Source organism: Pseudochaenichthys georgianus, chromosome 16 (assembly GCF_902827115.2).
Source record: "Pseudochaenichthys georgianus chromosome 16, fPseGeo1.2, whole genome shotgun sequence".
Taxonomy (NCBI): domain Eukaryota; kingdom Metazoa; phylum Chordata; class Actinopteri; order Perciformes; family Channichthyidae; genus Pseudochaenichthys; species Pseudochaenichthys georgianus.
Genome location: NC_047518.2, coordinates 19,064,038 through 19,084,233, shown reverse-complemented (window position 1 = coordinate 19,084,233; position 20,196 = coordinate 19,064,038). Strand labels below are relative to the sequence as shown.

General features: G+C 42.2%; 1 protein-coding gene across 1 annotated transcript in view; it reads left to right on the top strand.

Annotated features, from left to right (window-relative positions):
- The window catches only part of LOC117460530 (ankyrin repeat and IBR domain-containing protein 1-like), a 51,826-nt gene that overhangs the window by 14,764 nt on the left and 16,866 nt on the right, over positions 1-20,196 (top strand). Inside the window, exons 7-10 of the mRNA XM_034102000.2 lie at positions 17,065-17,153; positions 17,275-17,419; positions 17,819-17,985; positions 19,768-19,856. Coding sequence (XP_033957891.2) covers positions 17,065-17,153; positions 17,275-17,419; positions 17,819-17,985; positions 19,768-19,856 — 490 coding nt within the window. The remainder of the gene's footprint in view (positions 1-17,064; positions 17,154-17,274; positions 17,420-17,818; positions 17,986-19,767; positions 19,857-20,196) is intronic.

Sequence of the window (20,196 nt, the reverse complement as noted above, 5' to 3'; positions counted from 1 at the left end):
TTACAATATATACAGTGGTATATTAGTATTAATCTATTATGGCTGAATTGCACACTTAAAATGAGAAAGAAAATGAGGCTGGTGCTGAGCCTCACCATTCATTCTGAACTGGTGGGAGTCCAACTCTCACTAATAATAATTTATACAGTCGCCTCCAAGGGCTTTCAAATGGCAGATATAGAAGATGAGAACCTCATTTTAGTTAAAGGTGGGGTAGGTAATTCACTTCAGAAACACTTGTTATATTCCATGGAATGCTTTTAACATCCCGATAGCAATGAATATCTGAAGTGCTTTGACAAAAAATAAAATAAAAAATGTCACCTGTGGAAGCTGTAGTACTGTAAAAAGCACGACCAATCATCTGAGCCGGCCCGGCTAAAGTAACTGGATGGCCTACCTGCCTGTCAGGCTTCCATCTGTGCACAAACTTATCTCGTGCCCTCATTGGTCATGTGCGTGTTCGTGTGTGTTGGAGGAGTATGGACTCAGAACAGTCTCATAATACACACATGCACACGGAAGGATTCACACTTGTATTTCCGGATCCACACTTGTGTTTTTCAATGCACACACAAATGTGTTCCGTTTCATATACATGTAAATAAAATCCAAATACATAAAAAAGTTTTACATGTGTATTTTTGATCCTCACATATTTGTTTTCCGTTTAAAACCTCTGCAAACACAAACCGCTTTCTGTGCACGGATCGCTGTGCATTCGTGTGTGGGTTTTTTGAGACTCCCCTGATGGTCACCCGATTCGTATTTGTAATTTTTTCTATCTATAGCCAATCAGATGTCTCCTCAATTATAAGCCAATCACATGAGCGCGCCCCCACGAGGGTAGATTTATTGCATTCATGACGTAGCGCTTCATGTACGCATTTTGCGCAGTCCGGAGCTGACTGTTCCATGGAGCCTGCCTGCAGGCGCTAATCTCAGGACACCCTCCACTCCCAGTACAGCGCCACTTTCCGAACAGGAAATGCACGCAAATACAAGCCTTTATATTATTAAGGTACAGCGCCACTTCCCGAACCATTGATGAATGCTTGTGTACACAAAAACGGCAGGCAAAACCGTTTTAAATGTGTGTTTCCTGTATGGTGAAAACAGCTGCTTTATTTATGTCTGTACGAAGTTGTTGTGAGTGTGGAGGGAGCAGCTACAGGTTAGCTTAGCCTAATTGATCAGTGCACTACGAAGCCAGTGCTAGACAGTGAACTGTCAACAGGGGGGAGCCCGCCGGTCATTATCGGCCGATATCCTCTCTTAATAGTTTGATCGGTGCTCTCTATAAAGGCCGATCAGGAGAGCTGGATCTGATCGATATGGACATAAACGCGAGTGAAGTATAACCGGACGAGAGAGAGATCAGATCAGCTGCTGAGTCTGACGGAGACTCGCAGCTCTGCATGATCACCTGAAGCTCCGCCCTCTGTTTAGCGAGCTGACCGGACTGCGCAAAATGCGTATATGAAGTGTCATGAACGCAATAAAGCATACCCTCGTGGGGGCGCGCTTATGTGATTGGCTTAGAATGAAGGAGACATCTGATTGGCTATAGATAGAAAAATTACAAGTATGAATCGGCTGACCGTCAGGGGAGTCTCAAAAAACCCACACACGAATGCACAGCGAAGCGATCCGTGCACAGAAAGCGGTTTGTGTTTGCAGGTGCAGAGGTTTTAAACGGAAAACAAATATGTGAGGATCAACAATACATATGTAAAACTTTTTTCTGTATTTGGATTTTATTTACATGTATATGAAACGGAACACATTTGTGTGTGCATTGAAAAACACAAGTGTGAATCCTTCTGTGTGCATGTGTGTATTATGAGACTGTTCTGAGCCCATAGAGGAGGGGCTCTGTAAGGAAGTGTGAAGGAAGGGGCAGATTTCTTTCGGCTGCATACTTTCAAATTCTAGCGCACTCAAGCTGGTTTCTCCATTCTTACCTACCCTACCTTTAAGGCTTTACTGTGTCGACCCACGAAGAGCCATTAGATGAAATAGACTAGAATCAGAGTCGCCTGGGGAGCAGCTTGTTTCCCTGACCAAGAAGTTCCTCCAGCAGCGAGGACGAAGCTAGGGTGTAAGGGCATGGAGAAGAAGTAGCTGGCGGGGTATCCAGGAGAACAGTGTTTTTCCTTACGAGGATACAGACTTTCCTGAAGTGTCTTTGCTGATATCTTTTAATTTGCACCGCCACACCTGTCTTTCTGCATAATGTTGCATTATTTCCCAGCACTACATTGCTAGCGATCATTAGTATTCATGCCGTTAGTCTTCCCCGCCATCATAAACACAATCAGCACTTTTCTACTCCTAGGAGAACGAAGGGGTCCGTTAATTATGTTGTTAGCTCTAAACAAGAGAGAATATTAAAATACTTTCTAAATAAGTTATGAGTGTACACAGTTTTACCGTCTATAGGCCAATGAGAGGGACAACACAAGAGGGTAGAAGGAATGTTCCATAGCAAACTCCTCCTTTTGTGTTAAACATGAAATAATAAGTAATCAAACTTTAGTGCGCTCCAGATGTTGTGTTGGGAGTCTAACGCTGTCTGCTAATTGTTTCCACTTTACATCTAACATAAAAAGGTATCAAGTACTCTCTAAAAAGTTAAACTTAACAACCAAAAAGATAAAACCCACATTTTGTGAGCTAGCAATAACTACAGCTAAGTCATAGACATGCAAGTGTGCTGTCAAACCCTCATATTTCCCACAGCTGTGTCTTCAGGACATTATTGAGCCTCACTGCTGCACCCCCCCTGTTCAATTCTCCTCCCATTAGGCTGACCTTGTCTGGGGGTTCCTGATCATTATCAGACACGCTTGACATTTCCCTCAGCAGTCTCCTTTGTGAACAGTTGTGAGGATGGAAATGATGCCAGGTAATGTGAGATGTCCTTTTGGGAGATGTTTTTTTGTCTCGTTGGACACCACTAAAGAAGACTGCAGTGAAGACATCGAATGGGTTTGATAACAACCAGGCTTTCCCAGAAGAGGTTGGAAGCATAGCAAGTGTATATACTCTGCACCATTCAGACACGAGGCAAAGTGCTTTACAGAGGCATACAACATTAATAAAACATTAACATTTAAAACGTGATCAAAAAGAAATGGCTGGAACAAACAAATAAATAGATACAAATATATTGCGTTTAAAAGACAATGAAAGCGAACATATAAATACTTAAAGATTAAAGAGAAGTTATCTATCTAATTCATTGGAAAGCCGGAGTGATCAATAGTGTTTTCAAGACCTGAATTCAATGAGTGAAGTTGGGTACTTTCCCTCTAATTCAGTGATTCTCAGGCTGCGGCCACACGAGGACGAAAACGGCTAAACGCATAGGATTAACGCAAACGCAATCGCAAACAAGCTTCCGTCCACACGCAATAGTTATCCGGATAGTGTCTGCCCACACGAGACCGCTCTGTTTAGCTCCAACCGCTGGAGAGGCTGCAGTACATATGCAGGAGCCTGTAGGTGGCGCTGTAACTTCCTCCACAAAAGCAGCGAAGAAGCATGGTTGTCATGGTTGCCCTTCTGTTTTTTCTCCGCGGTGGGGGCCGAGGGAACCGGGCAGAGTTTTTCACCAGGCAACGTGTATTAAAGTTTAAATCTTCCGGACAAAATTATAAAAGTGCCGGTCAAAGGTCTTCTTTGTTATTTATTGAGCTTTAAAACAAATGAATAACGACTCTATATAATATAATAATAAAATACACGGAGCCTCTCTTTTTGTGTCTGTCTCATGCAGCAGCTGATCCAGTAATCAGTGACCCGGCCGACAGTAAAAAATAAACATATCTATAACTAGTTTAGGGAGTTTGAGAGGTAATTAAATAGCTAAGGGTGATGATCTGACTTGAAGTGTGTGTTTTGCTGCAGTGGGAGGAGCTGCTAGGTGGCAGAGCTGCGTGTCTCCGTCCTGTCGGATTAGACTTCACTCGCGAGAGAAAGATAAATAATCTGAATTCAGGGTGCAGTTTACTTTGACGCGGGGGTGAGCAGCAGAGGTGGGGAGAGGCGGGGCTATTGCCTCATCATTATTGCTGTAGATGTTGCACAAACAACTGTAGCATGGTCAATAGCGTCCGGAGCACGATAGCAACTCTGCGATCCGCCATTGTTGTTGTTGTTGGTGGCGAAACACTTCAGCAATGGCGCGGGGTAAACGGAGGTGAGCAGAAGAGGTGGGGAGAGGCGGGGCTATTGCGCAATCACTATCAGTGATCTGAAAATGTTCGGATAGGGCGCACACACGGAGCCGTTGGACCCCCCAGAGAGTTGCGTATGCCTTTCTATCCACCTTGGGATCCGTTATCGTTTCCTCAGTCGTTTAGTGCCGTATTCCGGTCGTCCTCGTGTGGCCGAACGGTCTATATGACACTAAACAGTAACGCACGACCAAATTCGTCCTCGTGTGGCCGCAGCCTCAAAGCGTGGTGCAGGACCCCCTGGGGTCCGTGGCACTCTACCAGGGGGTCACATTCTACATTATAAATTACACATGTATGTGTGGTGTGTGTGTGTGTGTGTGTGTGTGTGTGTGTGTGGTGTGTGTGTGTGTGTGTGTGTGTGTGGTGTGTGGGGTGTGTTGTGTGTGTGTGTGTGTGTGTGTGTGTGTGTGTGTGTGTGTGTGTGTGTGTGTGTGTGTGTGTGGGTGTGTGATGTGTGTGTGTGTGTGTGTGTGTGTGTGTGTGGGTGTCGGCGTTCTGGTGATTTACTCGGAAGGCTTCAGTAGAAGCTGCTGGGAGTCCCAGCAGCTTCTACTGAAGCCAGTCCCCAACTCCCGGGACCTCGCCGGCCACTTCGGGTGGCAGTATACGCCGTGAAGTTGTTTGCGGCCTGCCAGTAAACCCAAAGCAGAAGAAGTGACGTCAGCGGCTCCCTCAGGGACTTATTCCGGTGTGAATGCGATTTACTAAATAGTTCCAGGAAATAAAGGTTCCGGGAACTATTCCTGGGAAAAGCACTTGGTGTGAAAGCAAAGCGCCTATTAATAATAATAAAATGAGAACCATTATGAGTTGGTTTGCCCCAGATATTAGCAGGCAAAGCCATTTCTGGGCCAATAAGCAACACTTTTAATCAACTTTTATTCCTGTCTGTCTTTTTCTTTAAAGGTCTTTTCTTGTGGGCAAAGATGGGAATCCTAACAAGCGCAACGTGCGCAATGAGACCTCTCTGCACCTTCTTTGCATGGGGCCCCAGATCCTGACCTCAGAGGGGGCGCTGCAGCCCCGGATCTCACGGCCATACGAAGACAGACATCGTCGGGCTGAAGCTCTACAAATCATCTTGTCATGGACCGGAGCAAAGCTGGACCGTGGAGAATACGAGAGGGCTGACGTCAATGCCACGGACAACAAGAAGTACACCTGCCTGCACTACGCTGCTGCCTCAGGCATGAAGATTTGTGTGGAGGTGAGGTCTCAAAGTCCTGTGGGCATTTGTCAGTTTGGGCTAATGTTAAATATTCTCAAGTATGACATTTAATGTATAGGTTGATGATTCCATAGATAGAAACTAAAGAGTCACATAGACAGTAAACCAATTGAGTGGAAAGAAGTCAAAAGGGGACCGAGTAACCATGTTTTAACACACATTATTCATTGTCTGCCCTTTTGTTCTCTGAATATTTGCTGATGTGCGTCATTTCGTTCAGGTCCATTGCGTAACGTTTGATCAACGGCTGCTTTGTGAGTTTGAGAAGATGTCATGCAACACTGAACATCTTTATTAATACCTGGGGCAAGATGCATCTCGTAAAACAGTCACATGAATAAGGCCATCAGTGTGTTTAGCTGAATATCTACCTCTGAAAGAAAACTCGTTTAGCTCAAAGCTAAATCTGGCACTGTTACACTTGACACATTTGTTATGTTTTAAGTGTTCACCACTGTGCATTGTCCCTGCCAAATAAACGATTAAATGAAATGAAAACAACTTTGTTTGGCTTATAAAACAAAATGCCATTTGCAGCATGTGAAAAAAGAAAGGCAGAATTCAAAATGGCATGGTGTACTAGTTTAATACAAAGAGAGAAACCCATATATTTAAAATCAAGCAAAAATAATTCAGAAGGAATTGAACATATATTTAGAACATTTCAAATGGCATATTCATACTAACTTGACAGAACAAGTCGTTCAATTTTCCCAAAGTGACTCAGCCTTTGCTATTGGGGGAAAAACGCACTTATTTAGAGTGCAATCCACAGATGGGTCCTGGAACTGAAAATGTGTTAGTAATGAGCAAAAATCAGAGGATAGATCAGAATAATTGGGATTAGCATTTCTCCCATAATTGTGTAGCCTTTTCTTCAACACAGAATAACTGGTACTCCTTTTTGTCTTTATGGTGTTTCAAACTTTTAGCCCCATTTTCAAAGCCAAATATTCCTCTTGTTTCTACTTGCTCAGTTCCTGGTGCAGAGAGAAGCGGATCTGTTCGCAGAGAACGAAGAGCACGAGACTCCATGTGACTGTGCAGAGAAGCAGCACCACAAGGAGCTGGCCCTCTGCCTGGAGTCGCAGATGGTCTTCTCTCTGGCCCCCGAGGCCGAGAGTATAGAGGCAGAGTACTCAGCCCTTGACCGAAGAGAGGTACAGATTAACACACCAAGAGGCACCGTACATTTTATTCAATCATAGAAAGAGCTGCAACATAGATTATGTTCATTATTTATCAATCTACCTAATATTTCATAGATTAATCAAAATGGTCTATTAATTATCAGAAAAGAGCAAAACATGTTTATCTCAGTGTTCCAAGGTTAATGTCTTTTAAATTGGAAATGTTATGCTAATTCTTACACGTTCATACTTGTATTTCGGGGTCACACTTTTTAATGTCTTGTTTTACAGTCCAAAACCCAAATATTTTCAGTTCACAATTTCTCTGTCGCTTAACTAAATTATAGGACGACTAAAGTGTACCACGGTTTGGCTGTAATTTCCTCTTGGACCCCGGCACTATTTGGCTGTAGTTCAGTGTTACGTTCTACACTTGCAGATGCTTTGATCACACACACACACACACACACGCACGCACGCACGCACGCACGCACGCACATACACATACACATACACACACACACACACACACACAGTCTGCCATTAGGCCTGGCTCAGTCATGCATCATTAATTGTCTATATCTGTTTTGCTTTTATTTATTGTATTCTCTCCCTCCCTTTTCAACAAATACAACTATCTACTCCCACCCTCATTCCACCCCTGTTCTCCTTAATCACACCCTCTGTTGCGCCCTCTGCTCTGTCATTACTTTTCTCTGCTAACCTGCATCCTTACCATCCTTAATTGCATCCTTTCCTCTCTTCTTCCTTTTTATTCCCCTCCTTCCCTCCTCTCTGGTCTCTGTCCATTTTCCTCTCTAGCTGTACGAGGGTCTGCGGCCTCAGGACATGAGGAGGCTGAAGGACATGCTGATAGTGGAGACAGCCGACATGCTGCAGGCCCCTCTCTTCACTGCAGAGGCTCTGCTACGTGCCCACGGTACTATCGCACACACACACACACACACACACACGCACACGCACACGCGCACACACCAACACACACACACACGCACACCACACACACACACACACACACACACACACACACACACACACACACACACACACACACAGAGAGACACTAACACATGATAGCCTATTGGGCAAAATAAAAGATACTGAAAATCACAATTCAAAGCACATGCTTTCAAAAACTGTTTCTTTACTGTGTACCCAATTGTCCCACGTAGTTTACCCTCACTAAGCAAACCATATTTCACTCTTTACGAAAAACTCTGTTGGTAAATGTGTATATAGTTATATTGTTTCAAGATTAGAGAAGCCGTATATCGTATAAACTTCATGCTACACTCCAGTGGTTTCCACGCAGTGAAAAGGGCAAGATGTTAACAGCCTTTGTTATCTCAGAGAATTTCATTTGTATTGCTCTCACTGGAGAGAGTCACTGTCCCAGGCTCTAAATGCTATTTTAGTGGGCTTGTCCTCCGTACCAAATAAGTGAGGAAAAACACTGGTACATTCTAAAAATAGGGTACTTAGTTACACATTTCACATTTACTATAAAGAACATTTTCCACATCAGGCTGCTTCATGTAATAGCATCAATATATTTTCAATGCTTGTATTCGTTTGAAATGAGCTTTGCACAACTCTGGGATGAGTTCTAGCTCTAGCAGTAGAATTCTGCTCGCTTGAGCTACATCCTATATTACTGCAAGTATATGTACTAGTAAGCATATCCTGTTAACTTATATTCCTGTACATCACAAATAGCATGCTGACATCGAGGTTGTAATAATGTATATTGATGGTTTGGCTTCTTGCGCACAGTTTGTCTTTCCAGTGTAGATCTAATGCCAGGAGGAATATAAAGTATGAGATTAGAGTCTAAGGTGACACAGAGTGTAACATTTGAGTTGCCTTATTAAATCTATTGGAGTGTGAAGTAAGGGTAGCTTAAGGTAAAAGACAAGTTACATATTTGCAACACTCATTATGTACATACCCACACAGGAAATACAGTATATTATTCTGTCAATAAGGAGTCATTAAATGGAAGACACATGCTTCCAAGAGGCATGTGTTACTAATGCAGTGAAAGTGTTTTAATCGAAGTAAAGCTAATTTATTTCACTTCATCCACAAAGACATTTTTTCTGATGTTCTGTAATTTAGGTTGGCCAAGTACTGAGTAAAAGTGTCACAGTTGTGATTTGTTATGCAGCCTTAAGCAACCAATTCTCCAACTAGCTTCACTTAACCTAGCTAAGATAATGTGCATGAAGCGCTTCAAATGCTTCAAACAAAATGACTTGATTTGCCTTTGAAAAGCATCTCCCCACTTCAGTTCACTTGGCTTAGATTATGGTAGTGGGGAACTCAAAAAAACGAGTCACAGTTTGTGGTTGATTTTCAGTCTTTAAGCGCCCCGTTGTTTAATTCAGTCGGCTCAGTGGCGGCTCTTGAGCTCAGTGTGCTACATATTAGCTCAGAAGGGAGAGTGAACCCAGATTATTGCTATATTTATTCACCTCTATCGTGGGAATACTCTCTGTATGTTTAACAGGGATTGAACAGGCTTATTGGTAATCTTCACGGAAAGAGGTTTTGAATGTATTTATAAGATTATTTTCTTGTTGAAACTTAAGTGTCCAAACTTTTAAATGTACATGTTGGTCTTTTTCAGTTTTATTATCTAATTTCTTGCTATTTCCTGCTTAGCTGCCTGCCTGTCTATGCTTCTGACAATTTGTATTTTCCAGCTAATATCTATATTGAAGACTAAATATGAACATTTTTCATACCATCAGACTACTTTGAAAGTCCTAAAGCTGGAAGATAGAGACGGATCAATGATGAGTTTTAATTGAATGGAAACGGGGGAAATTGTGGGAATATTCATTATCGGAACGAGGCTATTTAGAGTCTGAGGCATTTGATTGGTGGTGGGACGTGTCTGGAGGCTGGTCATTTTCTGATTGTACAGTTAATCGGTTCATGTTCCTTATTTTTGGGCATTTCAGCATAGAGAATGTTGTCTCGGGCGCAGTCCTCACCTCATTTAATATTAATACTGGAGAGCTCTCCTACCTGCTCCTGTGCTGAGATCGAACGGCTATTCTAAAACAGGAAACCAGATGGCAGCAGGTCCATGCTATCAGCAGTTGGTAGTGCAGCCACTTGAGTGAGACTTGTGTGGGCTTTAGTGGATTCTGCTGTGTGCTGCTTACCAATTCTTACAAACAAAACACATTTGTATGTGAATACATTTTGTATTGGTGAAAAACAATTGCTGAGAGAAAGTCTTATTTATTCAGTTTGTCCATGCCTTTTATTCATGAAGATTAGTTGAATATGATCACAAAATAAAGGCTAAGGCTAAATAACTGAGCAGGGCCCGTTTGCTTATCACATGGTGTTAACAAGTCTGTATTGTCATTCAAATAATATGTTGAGCTTTGTTTTTAAAAGCACAACTCAAATGGTCTTTTAAACTGAATGACCCTGGAATCTTTTACAAGCACTTGCCTTTTATGACATTTATATAGTAGTTCCACTTTTCTGGCCTCTCAGCTTAATTTTCTTTTGATGGTCATCCAAAGCCTTTTATGCTTCATGTCACACGCTCATAACAAAGCTATAAACGATTTTTGGTCGAACCAAAGTGCTGTACATAAAATAAAAATAGCCTACAGTAGAGACACTTTACAGCAAATACAAAAGCACGGATTGTTCAGAATATCAGTATTAGAAAAACGACACCCTCTGTCCTTAGACCCTCACATCGAACAAGGAAAAACTTCCAGAGAAAACCCCCAGTTTAAGGGGAACAAATGGGAGAAACCTCAGGGAGAGCAACAGAGGAGGGATCCCTCTCCCAGGACGGACAGACGTGCAATAGATGCCGTGTGTAAATCGAAGAGATAATACATTTTACAGCATATAGACCGAATGTTAGGAAATGCATGTGTCTGTAATAAGAAGATGAATCCACGAGGATGTCAGCTACAATCCTGTGGAAGCCATCAGGGAAGCAGCATGGCGAGACCCAAGGCAGGACCGCAGAGACAGGTTCAGCCACGACCCAAAGTCCACGATTTAATCCAGAACTCAGGATACTTCACTGACTTGCATTATTTTTCTCTGTTTGGTTTTATGCATTTCCCTTTCTTTAAGTTTCATTACATTTTTGCTTCAGATTGGGACAGAGAGAAGCTCTTAGAGGCCTGGATGAGCAATGCTGAGGAATGCTGTCAGCGGTCAGGTGTCCAGATGCCCCACCCCCCCCCCAGTGGTTACAACGCATGGGACACCTTGCCCTCGCCCCGGACGCCCCGCAACACCCGCTCCTCCTCCACCTCCCCCGACCAGATCAGCCTCATGCCTGCAGACCTGGAGTCTTCTCTGGTGAGGTTCGCTTTCAACAATGTTCAATAAAACATCAAAAAGAATCAGAATCAGGGTTTTGTGACAGTTGCTCCATTTGATAATGAAATTAAATACAAAATGAATACAAATACATCATTCAAATAATGATACAAACATAAGAACTTAAAGTAAGAATGTGCAATAAAAAAAAAAATTAAGATATTATATGAGCACAAGAAGTAAAAGTAAAATGCCCAATTAAAAAAAATATAGAATAAGAATAATTATATAAATAAAGGAAGTTAAAGTATAAACTTGCACATTGTACTACAATATATAAGATGCATATTACAATATATACAGTGGTATATTAGTATTAATCTATTATGGCTGAATTGCACACTTAAAATGAGAAAGAAAATGAGGCTGGTGCTGAGCCTCACCATTCATTCTGAACTGGTGGGAGTCCAACTCTCACTAATAATAATTTATACAGTCGCCTCCAAGGGCTTTCAAATGGCAGATATAGAAGATGAGAACCTCATTTTAGTTAAAGGTGGGGTAGGTAATTCACTTCAGAAACACTTGTTATATTCCATGGAATGCTTTTAACATCCCGATAGCAATGAATATCTGAAGTGCTTTGACAAAAAATAAAATAAAAAATGTCACCTGTGGAAGCTGTAGTACTGTAAAAAGCACGACCAATCATCTGAGCCGGCCCGGCTAAAGTAACTGGATGGCCTACCTGCCTGTCAGGCTTCCATCTGTGCACAAACTTATCTCGTGCCCTCATTGGTCATGTGCGTGTTCGTGTGTGTTGGAGGAGTATGGACTCAGAACAGTCTCATAATACACACATGCACACGGAAGGATTCACACTTGTATTTCCGGATCCACACTTGTGTTTTTCAATGCACACACAAATGTGTTCCGTTTCATATACATGTAAATAAAATCCAAATACATAAAAAAGTTTTACATGTGTATTTTTGATCCTCACATATTTGTTTTCCGTTTAAAACCTCTGCAAACACAAACCGCTTTCTGTGCACGGATCGCTGTGCATTCGTGTGTGGGTTTTTTGAGACTCCCCTGATGGTCACCCGATTCGTATTTGTAATTTTTTCTATCTATAGCCAATCAGATGTCTCCTCAATTATAAGCCAATCACATGAGCGCGCCCCCACGAGGGTAGATTTATTGCATTCATGACGTAGCGCTTCATGTACGCATTTTGCGCAGTCCGGAGCTGACTGTTCCATGGAGCCTGCCTGCAGGCGCTAATCTCAGGACACCCTCCACTCCCAGTACAGCGCCACTTTCCGAACAGGAAATGCACGCAAATACAAGCCTTTATATTATTAAGGTACAGCGCCACTTCCCGAACCATTGATGAATGCTTGTGTACACAAAAACGGCAGGCAAAACCGTTTTAAATGTGTGTTTCCTGTATGGTGAAAACAGCTGCTTTATTTATGTCTGTACGAAGTTGTTGTGAGTGTGGAGGGAGCAGCTACAGGTTAGCTTAGCCTAATTGATCAGTGCACTACGAAGCCAGTGCTAGACAGTGAACTGTCAACAGGGGGGAGCCCGCCGGTCATTATCGGCCGATATCCTCTCTTAATAGTTTGATCGGTGCTCTCTATAAAGGCCGATCAGGAGAGCTGGATCTGATCGATATGGACATAAACGCGAGTGAAGTATAACCGGACGAGAGAGAGATCAGATCAGCTGCTGAGTCTGACGGAGACTCGCAGCTCTGCATGATCACCTGAAGCTCCGCCCTCTGTTTAGCGAGCTGACCGGACTGCGCAAAATGCGTATATGAAGTGTCATGAACGCAATAAAGCATACCCTCGTGGGGGCGCGCTTATGTGATTGGCTTAGAATGAAGGAGACATCTGATTGGCTATAGATAGAAAAATTACAAGTATGAATCGGCTGACCGTCAGGGGAGTCTCAAAAAACCCACACACGAATGCACAGCGAAGCGATCCGTGCACAGAAAGCGGTTTGTGTTTGCAGGTGCAGAGGTTTTAAACGGAAAACAAATATGTGAGGATCAACAATACATATGTAAAACTTTTTTCTGTATTTGGATTTTATTTACATGTATATGAAACGGAACACATTTGTGTGTGCATTGAAAAACACAAGTGTGAATCCTTCTGTGTGCATGTGTGTATTATGAGACTGTTCTGAGCCCATAGAGGAGGGGCTCTGTAAGGAAGTGTGAAGGAAGGGGCAGATTTCTTTCGGCTGCATACTTTCAAATTCTAGCGCACTCAAGCTGGTTTCTCCATTCTTACCTACCCTACCTTTAAGGCTTTACTGTGTCGACCCACGAAGAGCCATTAGATGAAATAGACTAGAATCAGAGTCGCCTGGGGAGCAGCTTGTTTCCCTGACCAAGAAGTTCCTCCAGCAGCGAGGACGAAGCTAGGGTGTAAGGGCATGGAGAAGAAGTAGCTGGCGGGGTATCCAGGAGAACAGTGTTTTTCCTTACGAGGATACAGACTTTCCTGAAGTGTCTTTGCTGATATCTTTTAATTTGCACCGCCACACCTGTCTTTCTGCATAATGTTGCATTATTTCCCAGCACTACATTGCTAGCGATCATTAGTATTCATGCCGTTAGTCTTCCCCGCCATCATAAACACAATCAGCACTTTTCTACTCCTAGGAGAACGAAGGGGTCCGTTAATTATGTTGTTAGCTCTAAACAAGAGAGAATATTAAAATACTTTCTAAATAAGTTATGAGTGTACACAGTTTTACCGTCTATAGGCCAATGAGAGGGACAACACAAGAGGGTAGAAGGAATGTTCCATAGCAAACTCCTCCTTTTGTGTTAAACATGAAATAATAAGTAATCAAACTTTAGTGCGCTCCAGATGTTGTGTTGGGAGTCTAACGCTGTCTGCTAATTGTTTCCACTTTACATCTAACATAAAAAGGTATCAAGTACTCTCTAAAAAGTTAAACTTAACAACCAAAAAGATAAAACCCACATTTTGTGAGCTAGCAATAACTACAGCTAAGTCATAGACATGCAAGTGTGCTGTCAAACCCTCATATTTCCCACAGCTGTGTCTTCAGGACATTATTGAGCCTCACTGCTGCACCCCCCCTGTTCAATTCTCCTCCCATTAGGCTGACCTTGTCTGGGGGTTCCTGATCATTATCAGACACGCTTGACATTTCCCTCAGCAGTCTCCTTTGTGAACAGTTGTGAGGATGGAAATGATGCCAGGTAATGTGAGATGTCCTTTTGGGAGATGTTTTTTTGTCTCGTTGGACACCACTAAAGAAGACTGCAGTGAAGACATCGAATGGGTTTGATAACAACCAGGCTTTCCCAGAAGAGGTTGGAAGCATAGCAAGTGTATATACTCTGCACCATTCAGACACGAGGCAAAGTGCTTTACAGAGGCATACAACATTAATAAAACATTAACATTTAAAACGTGATCAAAAAGAAATGGCTGGAACAAACAAATAAATAGATACAAATATATTGCGTTTAAAAGACAATGAAAGCGAACATATAAATACTTAAAGATTAAAGAGAAGTTATCTATCTAATTCATTGGAAAGCCGGAGTGATCAATAGTGTTTTCAAGACCTGAATTCAATGAGTGAAGTTGGGTACTTTCCCTCTAATTCAGTGATTCTCAGGCTGCGGCCACACGAGGACGAAAACGGCTAAACGCATAGGATTAACGCAAACGCAATCGCAAACAAGCTTCCGTCCACACGCAATAGTTATCCGGATAGTGTCTGCCCACACGAGACCGCTCTGTTTAGCTCCAACCGCTGGAGAGGCTGCAGTACATATGCAGGAGCCTGTAGGTGGCGCTGTAACTTCCTCCACAAAAGCAGCGAAGAAGCATGGTTGTCATGGTTGCCCTTCTGTTTATTCTCCGCGGTGGGGGCCGAGGGAACCGGGCAGAGTTTTTCACCAGGCAACGTGTATTAAAGTTTAAATCTTCCGGACAAAATTATAAAAGTGCCGGTCAAAGGTCTTCTTTGTTATTTATTGAGCTTTAAAACAAATGAATAACGACTCTATATAATATAATAATAAAATACACGGAGCCTCTCTTTTTGTGTCTGTCTCATGCAGCAGCTGATCCAGTAATCAGTGACCCGGCCGACAGTAAAAAATAAACATATCTATAACTAGTTTAGGGAGTTTGAGAGGTAATTAAAATAGCTAAGGGTGATGATCTGACTTGAAGTGTGTGTTTTGCTGCAGCGGGAGGAGCTGCAGGTGAGCAGAGCTGCGTGTCTCCGTCCTGTCGGATTAGACTTCACTCGCGAGAGAAAGATAAATAATCTGAATTCAGGGTGCAGTTTACTTTGACGCGGGGGTGAGCAGCAGAGGTGGGGAGAGGCGGGGCTATTGCCTCATCATTATTGCTGTAGATGTTGCACAAACAACTGTAGCATGGTCAATAGCGTCCGGAGCACGATAGCAACTCTGCGATCCGCCATTGTTGTTGTTGTTGGTGGCGAAACACTTCAGCAATGGCGCGGGGTAAACGGAGGTGAGCAGAAGAGGTGGGGAGAGGCGGGGCTATTGCGCAATCACTATCAGTGATCTGAAAATGTTCGGATAGGGCGCACACACGGAGCCGTTGGACCCCCCAGAGAGTTGCGTATGCCTTTCTATCCACCTTGGGATCCGTTATCGTTTCCTCAGTCGTTTAGTGCCGTATTCGGTCGTCCTCGTGTGGCCGAACGGTCTATATGACACTAAACAGTAACGCAAACGACCAAATTCGTCCTCGTGTGGCCGCAGCCTCAAAGCGTGGTGCAGGGACCCCCTGGGGTCCGTGGCACTCTACCAGGGGGTCACATTCTACATTATAAATTACACATGTGTGTGTGTGTGTGTGTGTGTGTGTGTGTGTGTGTGTGTGTGTGTGTGTGTGTGTGTGTGTGTGTGTGTGTGTGTGTGTGTGTGTGTGTGTGTGTGTGTGTGTGTGTGTGTGTGTGTGTGTGTGTGTGTGTGTGTGTGTTCTCTTAATTGCATTTCAAAATAGCCCTTTTCTATTGATTTGCCTTTGATATTTTATAAAGGCACCAGCAGTTATTTCAAATGAATTATACATTTTTAATACATGTATATTATCTTTCTAATATATTTCTCTCGTGTTCTTCTTTCACATTACTAGTACTATAAAAGTGTAAAAATTGCCTAAATCAAATTACTCTAAGAACCAGTATATTATCATTATATCATCTCATTATATTATATTATTATTATTATTATTATTATTATTATTATTATCTTGTAAAGGCTCCTCGGCTAAAAAACGATACATATACTCAAATGGGTGCTTTGCCTAAAGATATATGCTGCGATATATATATATATATATAATGTGTGTATATATATACATATATATATAATGGAAAGCGGATCCTTTCAATAAATCCATTGGTGTTTTCATGCCATTGGTGACCAGAGACTTTCAAGCTTTAGAAATGGCATTGCTACCTGTGGGGGGGAATCAGACAGTCTCTGAAAAGTTTGGTGTTAGAAGCCATAATCCTTTTGGATGAAAGATGATTACGGCTTCTTTTTGTGTGGCTCTGTGCCTCAAACAGCAATGCCAATGGAGCGGGTCCACTCGCGGGCCCGTTTAAAGGTTACAGTTGATTATATCACATTCTGCTCTTTCCCAAATCAATACTTACATTGTCGAAGTACACTGGCTCCTTTATGTCTTTTGCTAAGGTCAGTCTTTCACTGTAACAAGGCCTGAGTGTGACTGCCCCATTGGTTACTGTTGATGTGAGAAACACATCTGATCACACAGCAGTAACCTGTGAGCCACATGCTAATGAGAGGTCATAGGACACAGTTTTCCTTCTCTAGTCATCCCACCATTTAGCATTACAATTAGGCCACCCACTGCCACATGTTGAGAAGAGCCTCGTCAGCCTATTCTCAAAGGCTGTTTTCATCTTCCTTCAAAGTGTATTGTAATAATATATGAATTGTACTGAAATTGTACTTAATCATGTGTTATAGCATACTTTATTTATATAGACCGACTTGAACCTATTTGTACTGTGGCTTTATGACAGATTGTATTTCTTTTCTTTTGCGTTACAGTGTGGTATCTGCTTGTCTTCCATTACCGTCTTCGAGGAACCTGTTGACATGTCCTGCGGCCACGAGTTCTGCAGAGCATGCTGGGAAGGGTAGGTTATAATATATTTTTGTCCTGTTTGCCAATCTGCTCAGGGTTGAACTATTTCCCTTATCCTTTACCTACATCAGCATGTGTTTGTCTTCATCTTATTGCAATGTCTAATTCCTCAGGTTTCTAAATCTAAAGATCCAAGAGGGTGAAGCCCACAACATCTTCTGCCCGGCCTTCGACTGCTACCAGCTAGTGCCTGTGGAAGTCATTGAGAGTGTGGTTTCCAGGGAGATGGACAAGCGCTACCTCCAGTTTGACATCAAGGTGACAAGATAACAAAACAGACAGAGATTTATTTTAACTATAAACCTTCTACACATATTATTTAAATGATATTGTCACCTTCAGAGATAAACGCATACTTCTTTGCAGTTCAATTTAAAAGTGTATGACACTGAATACAGACGCCAGTTGACTGACATGGTAGGTCAAACATTGATGTGAGTAGACAGATATTCTTGGACTTGAAAGGAAAGCGCTAAACATGTTTAATTCATGATATTCTCAGATTTGAAAGCCTTTAGAAATTAAATTAACATCCAGCGGCACATTATTGTTTCACTGATGTCCTACAGCAGAAACGTTCAAACCTAATAGAGAAAAGAAAAAGTGTAATAGAGTGGCCCTCTATAAAATACCTTCCTTTGATTCATCTCTTGACAGGCGTTTGTGGAGAACAATCCGGCAATCCGCTGGTGTCCCAAGGCAGGGTGTGAAAGGGCGGTGAGGCTGAGCACCCAGGGCCCCGGGACCTCCAACTCAGACCCTCTGAGCTTTCCCCTCCTGAGGGCCCCGGCTGTGGATTGTGGCAAAGGCCATCTCTTCTGCTGGTCAGTTATAAGTACCACACCCTATAAGAAGATGTTAACATTTATGTAGTCTGTGTGTATTATTGTTTACATCTGGACTTCCCTTTGGATTCTAACACGGATGGATATTATTAAAAACAAAACAAGGTTAAAACAAATAACATGTTTTCATCAATTAGAAGTCAGTTAAGAAGGGTTTTTGTCTTTATTTTTGTATTTGTATGTGTAATTAAACAATGAATTTGCATTCAGAGTTTTAAAATGACAAATTAGAAACATGTTTAGAAGTTCTGTGAAATAGAGAAAAAGGTTGAAATCATTAAGAGTCTTCTGAGAGTTTGGATGTCAGGAGAAACCCAGTAACTAGGAAAGATTGGCCATTTTCAGGAGGCCCAAGTTCTGTCCAACAGAGAGCTCTGAAGCTCTGCTGGGAACAATCTCTCCAAAGAAACAGCAGTGATGGAGGTGCTAGATGGAAGCCCCTGCTGAGCGAGGCTGTATGACAGCCCCCCTGGAGTTTCCAAACAGCAGTTTAAGAAGCTCAGAGTATGGGGGAAAGGATTTCTTGGTAGAAAAACCAGGTACCTCTCAACATCTGGATAATACCAGTCTTCCAGTCTGCTAGGCTGGGCCAAAATCCTCCCAACTTAAGCTTGCGTTAACATAGAGACAAGAAACCTTGATAAGGATCCTGATGAGAGTGCGGAAGTACGAACACATCACACCCATCCTCAAATCACTGCACTGGCTCCCGGTCTCACTCAGGATTGACTACAAAATCACCCTCTTCACTCATCAGTGCATATATGGAAATGCTCCCTCCTACATCAAGGAATTGCTCACCCCACAAACCTCCACGAGGAACCTACATTCAGTAAAGGCAAACCTCCTCATCCCACCAAGGACAAAACTGAAGACCATGGGAGACCGAGCCTTCTGCTCCGCTGCTCCGAGATTGTGGAATGCCCTCCCAAGCCAGCTGAGGACACCACAGACTGTGGAGGCTTTCAAAAAAGGCCTAAAAACGCATCTTTTTAGAATAGCCTTTAACTAGATTTTTAAATCCCCCACATTATGCCATGCGGGCATGAATGTCACAGCTTTTATTATGTTGTTTTAATTGTTTTTTTTTTATTGTTGTTTTGTTTCACCCTTTTTAATTTTTAATTTTGTAGCACTTTGAGTTTTGTTTACGCAAATGAAAAGTGCGCTTATAAATAAAATATATTATTATTATTATTATTTATTATTATAACACTTATCTTTTGTTTAATATGTTATTATTTTGCCATCAGAAATCCTTGTCCCTCAGCAGGGGAATTTAAATTGCTACAGCAAAGAGAACAGTGCAGTAAAAGACAAAATAAAAGAGTAGACTGTCATATTAAATAAAGAGGCAAGCACATGTTAAAATAAATAGAATCAAACCAGTGCACTTATACACGTATGTTCTTATATATTCTAAGTCTTGAAAATGTGATTGCCTCCCGAGCTCCCCCACGCTAACTAATACTACCCACCTCACTGCACCTCACCTTATGGCTCCTAAAGGCAGCCGTCAGGTTCACTCGTCAGGTTCATTGAGGAGTGCAGTTGACATGACATTTGGAAATGGAAACTGGATGTAACACAGGTCTGACTTTAATAGTTCCCTTGACATGAGGAAGGCATTTGGTTGAAAGGCATATAGGGTCAATTGATGGGGTTTTTGACTTTTTTTATTTATACAGTCCAGGGACAGAATGTGAACTTTGGGTTATTAAAACGGTCTGCATCCCCTTAATCTGTGTGTGTATATTCCAGGGAGTGCCAAGGTGAGGCCCATGAGCCCTGTGACTGTGAGACATGGAAGCTGTGGCAGCAGAAAGTCTGCGAGATGAGACCTGTGGAATGTGAGTATTTACATCAATTCACTTAGTTTAAGACATGGAACTCAGCATTTTGCTTTTAAATCTCAAACTTTTTGTTGTTTTAACATAGATAATGTCTTTAATTGCGTTCCGAGCTCCTCCACCCTCATATCCTGACCTCCACCCTAACTAATACTAAGATAATCCTTTATTTTAGTCAGTTATAAAAGTGGACGCGTGTCAAGCTACCTGGCTTTAATTTGTCGTAACAAAGTAGTTTAGACTCTAACCCAGGCTCCCTTTAGTGATTGATTTGGAGCTACATTAACTGGAAATAAACCACAGTAATTACAAACCGTTTAGCACAAAGCCAATTCAAATC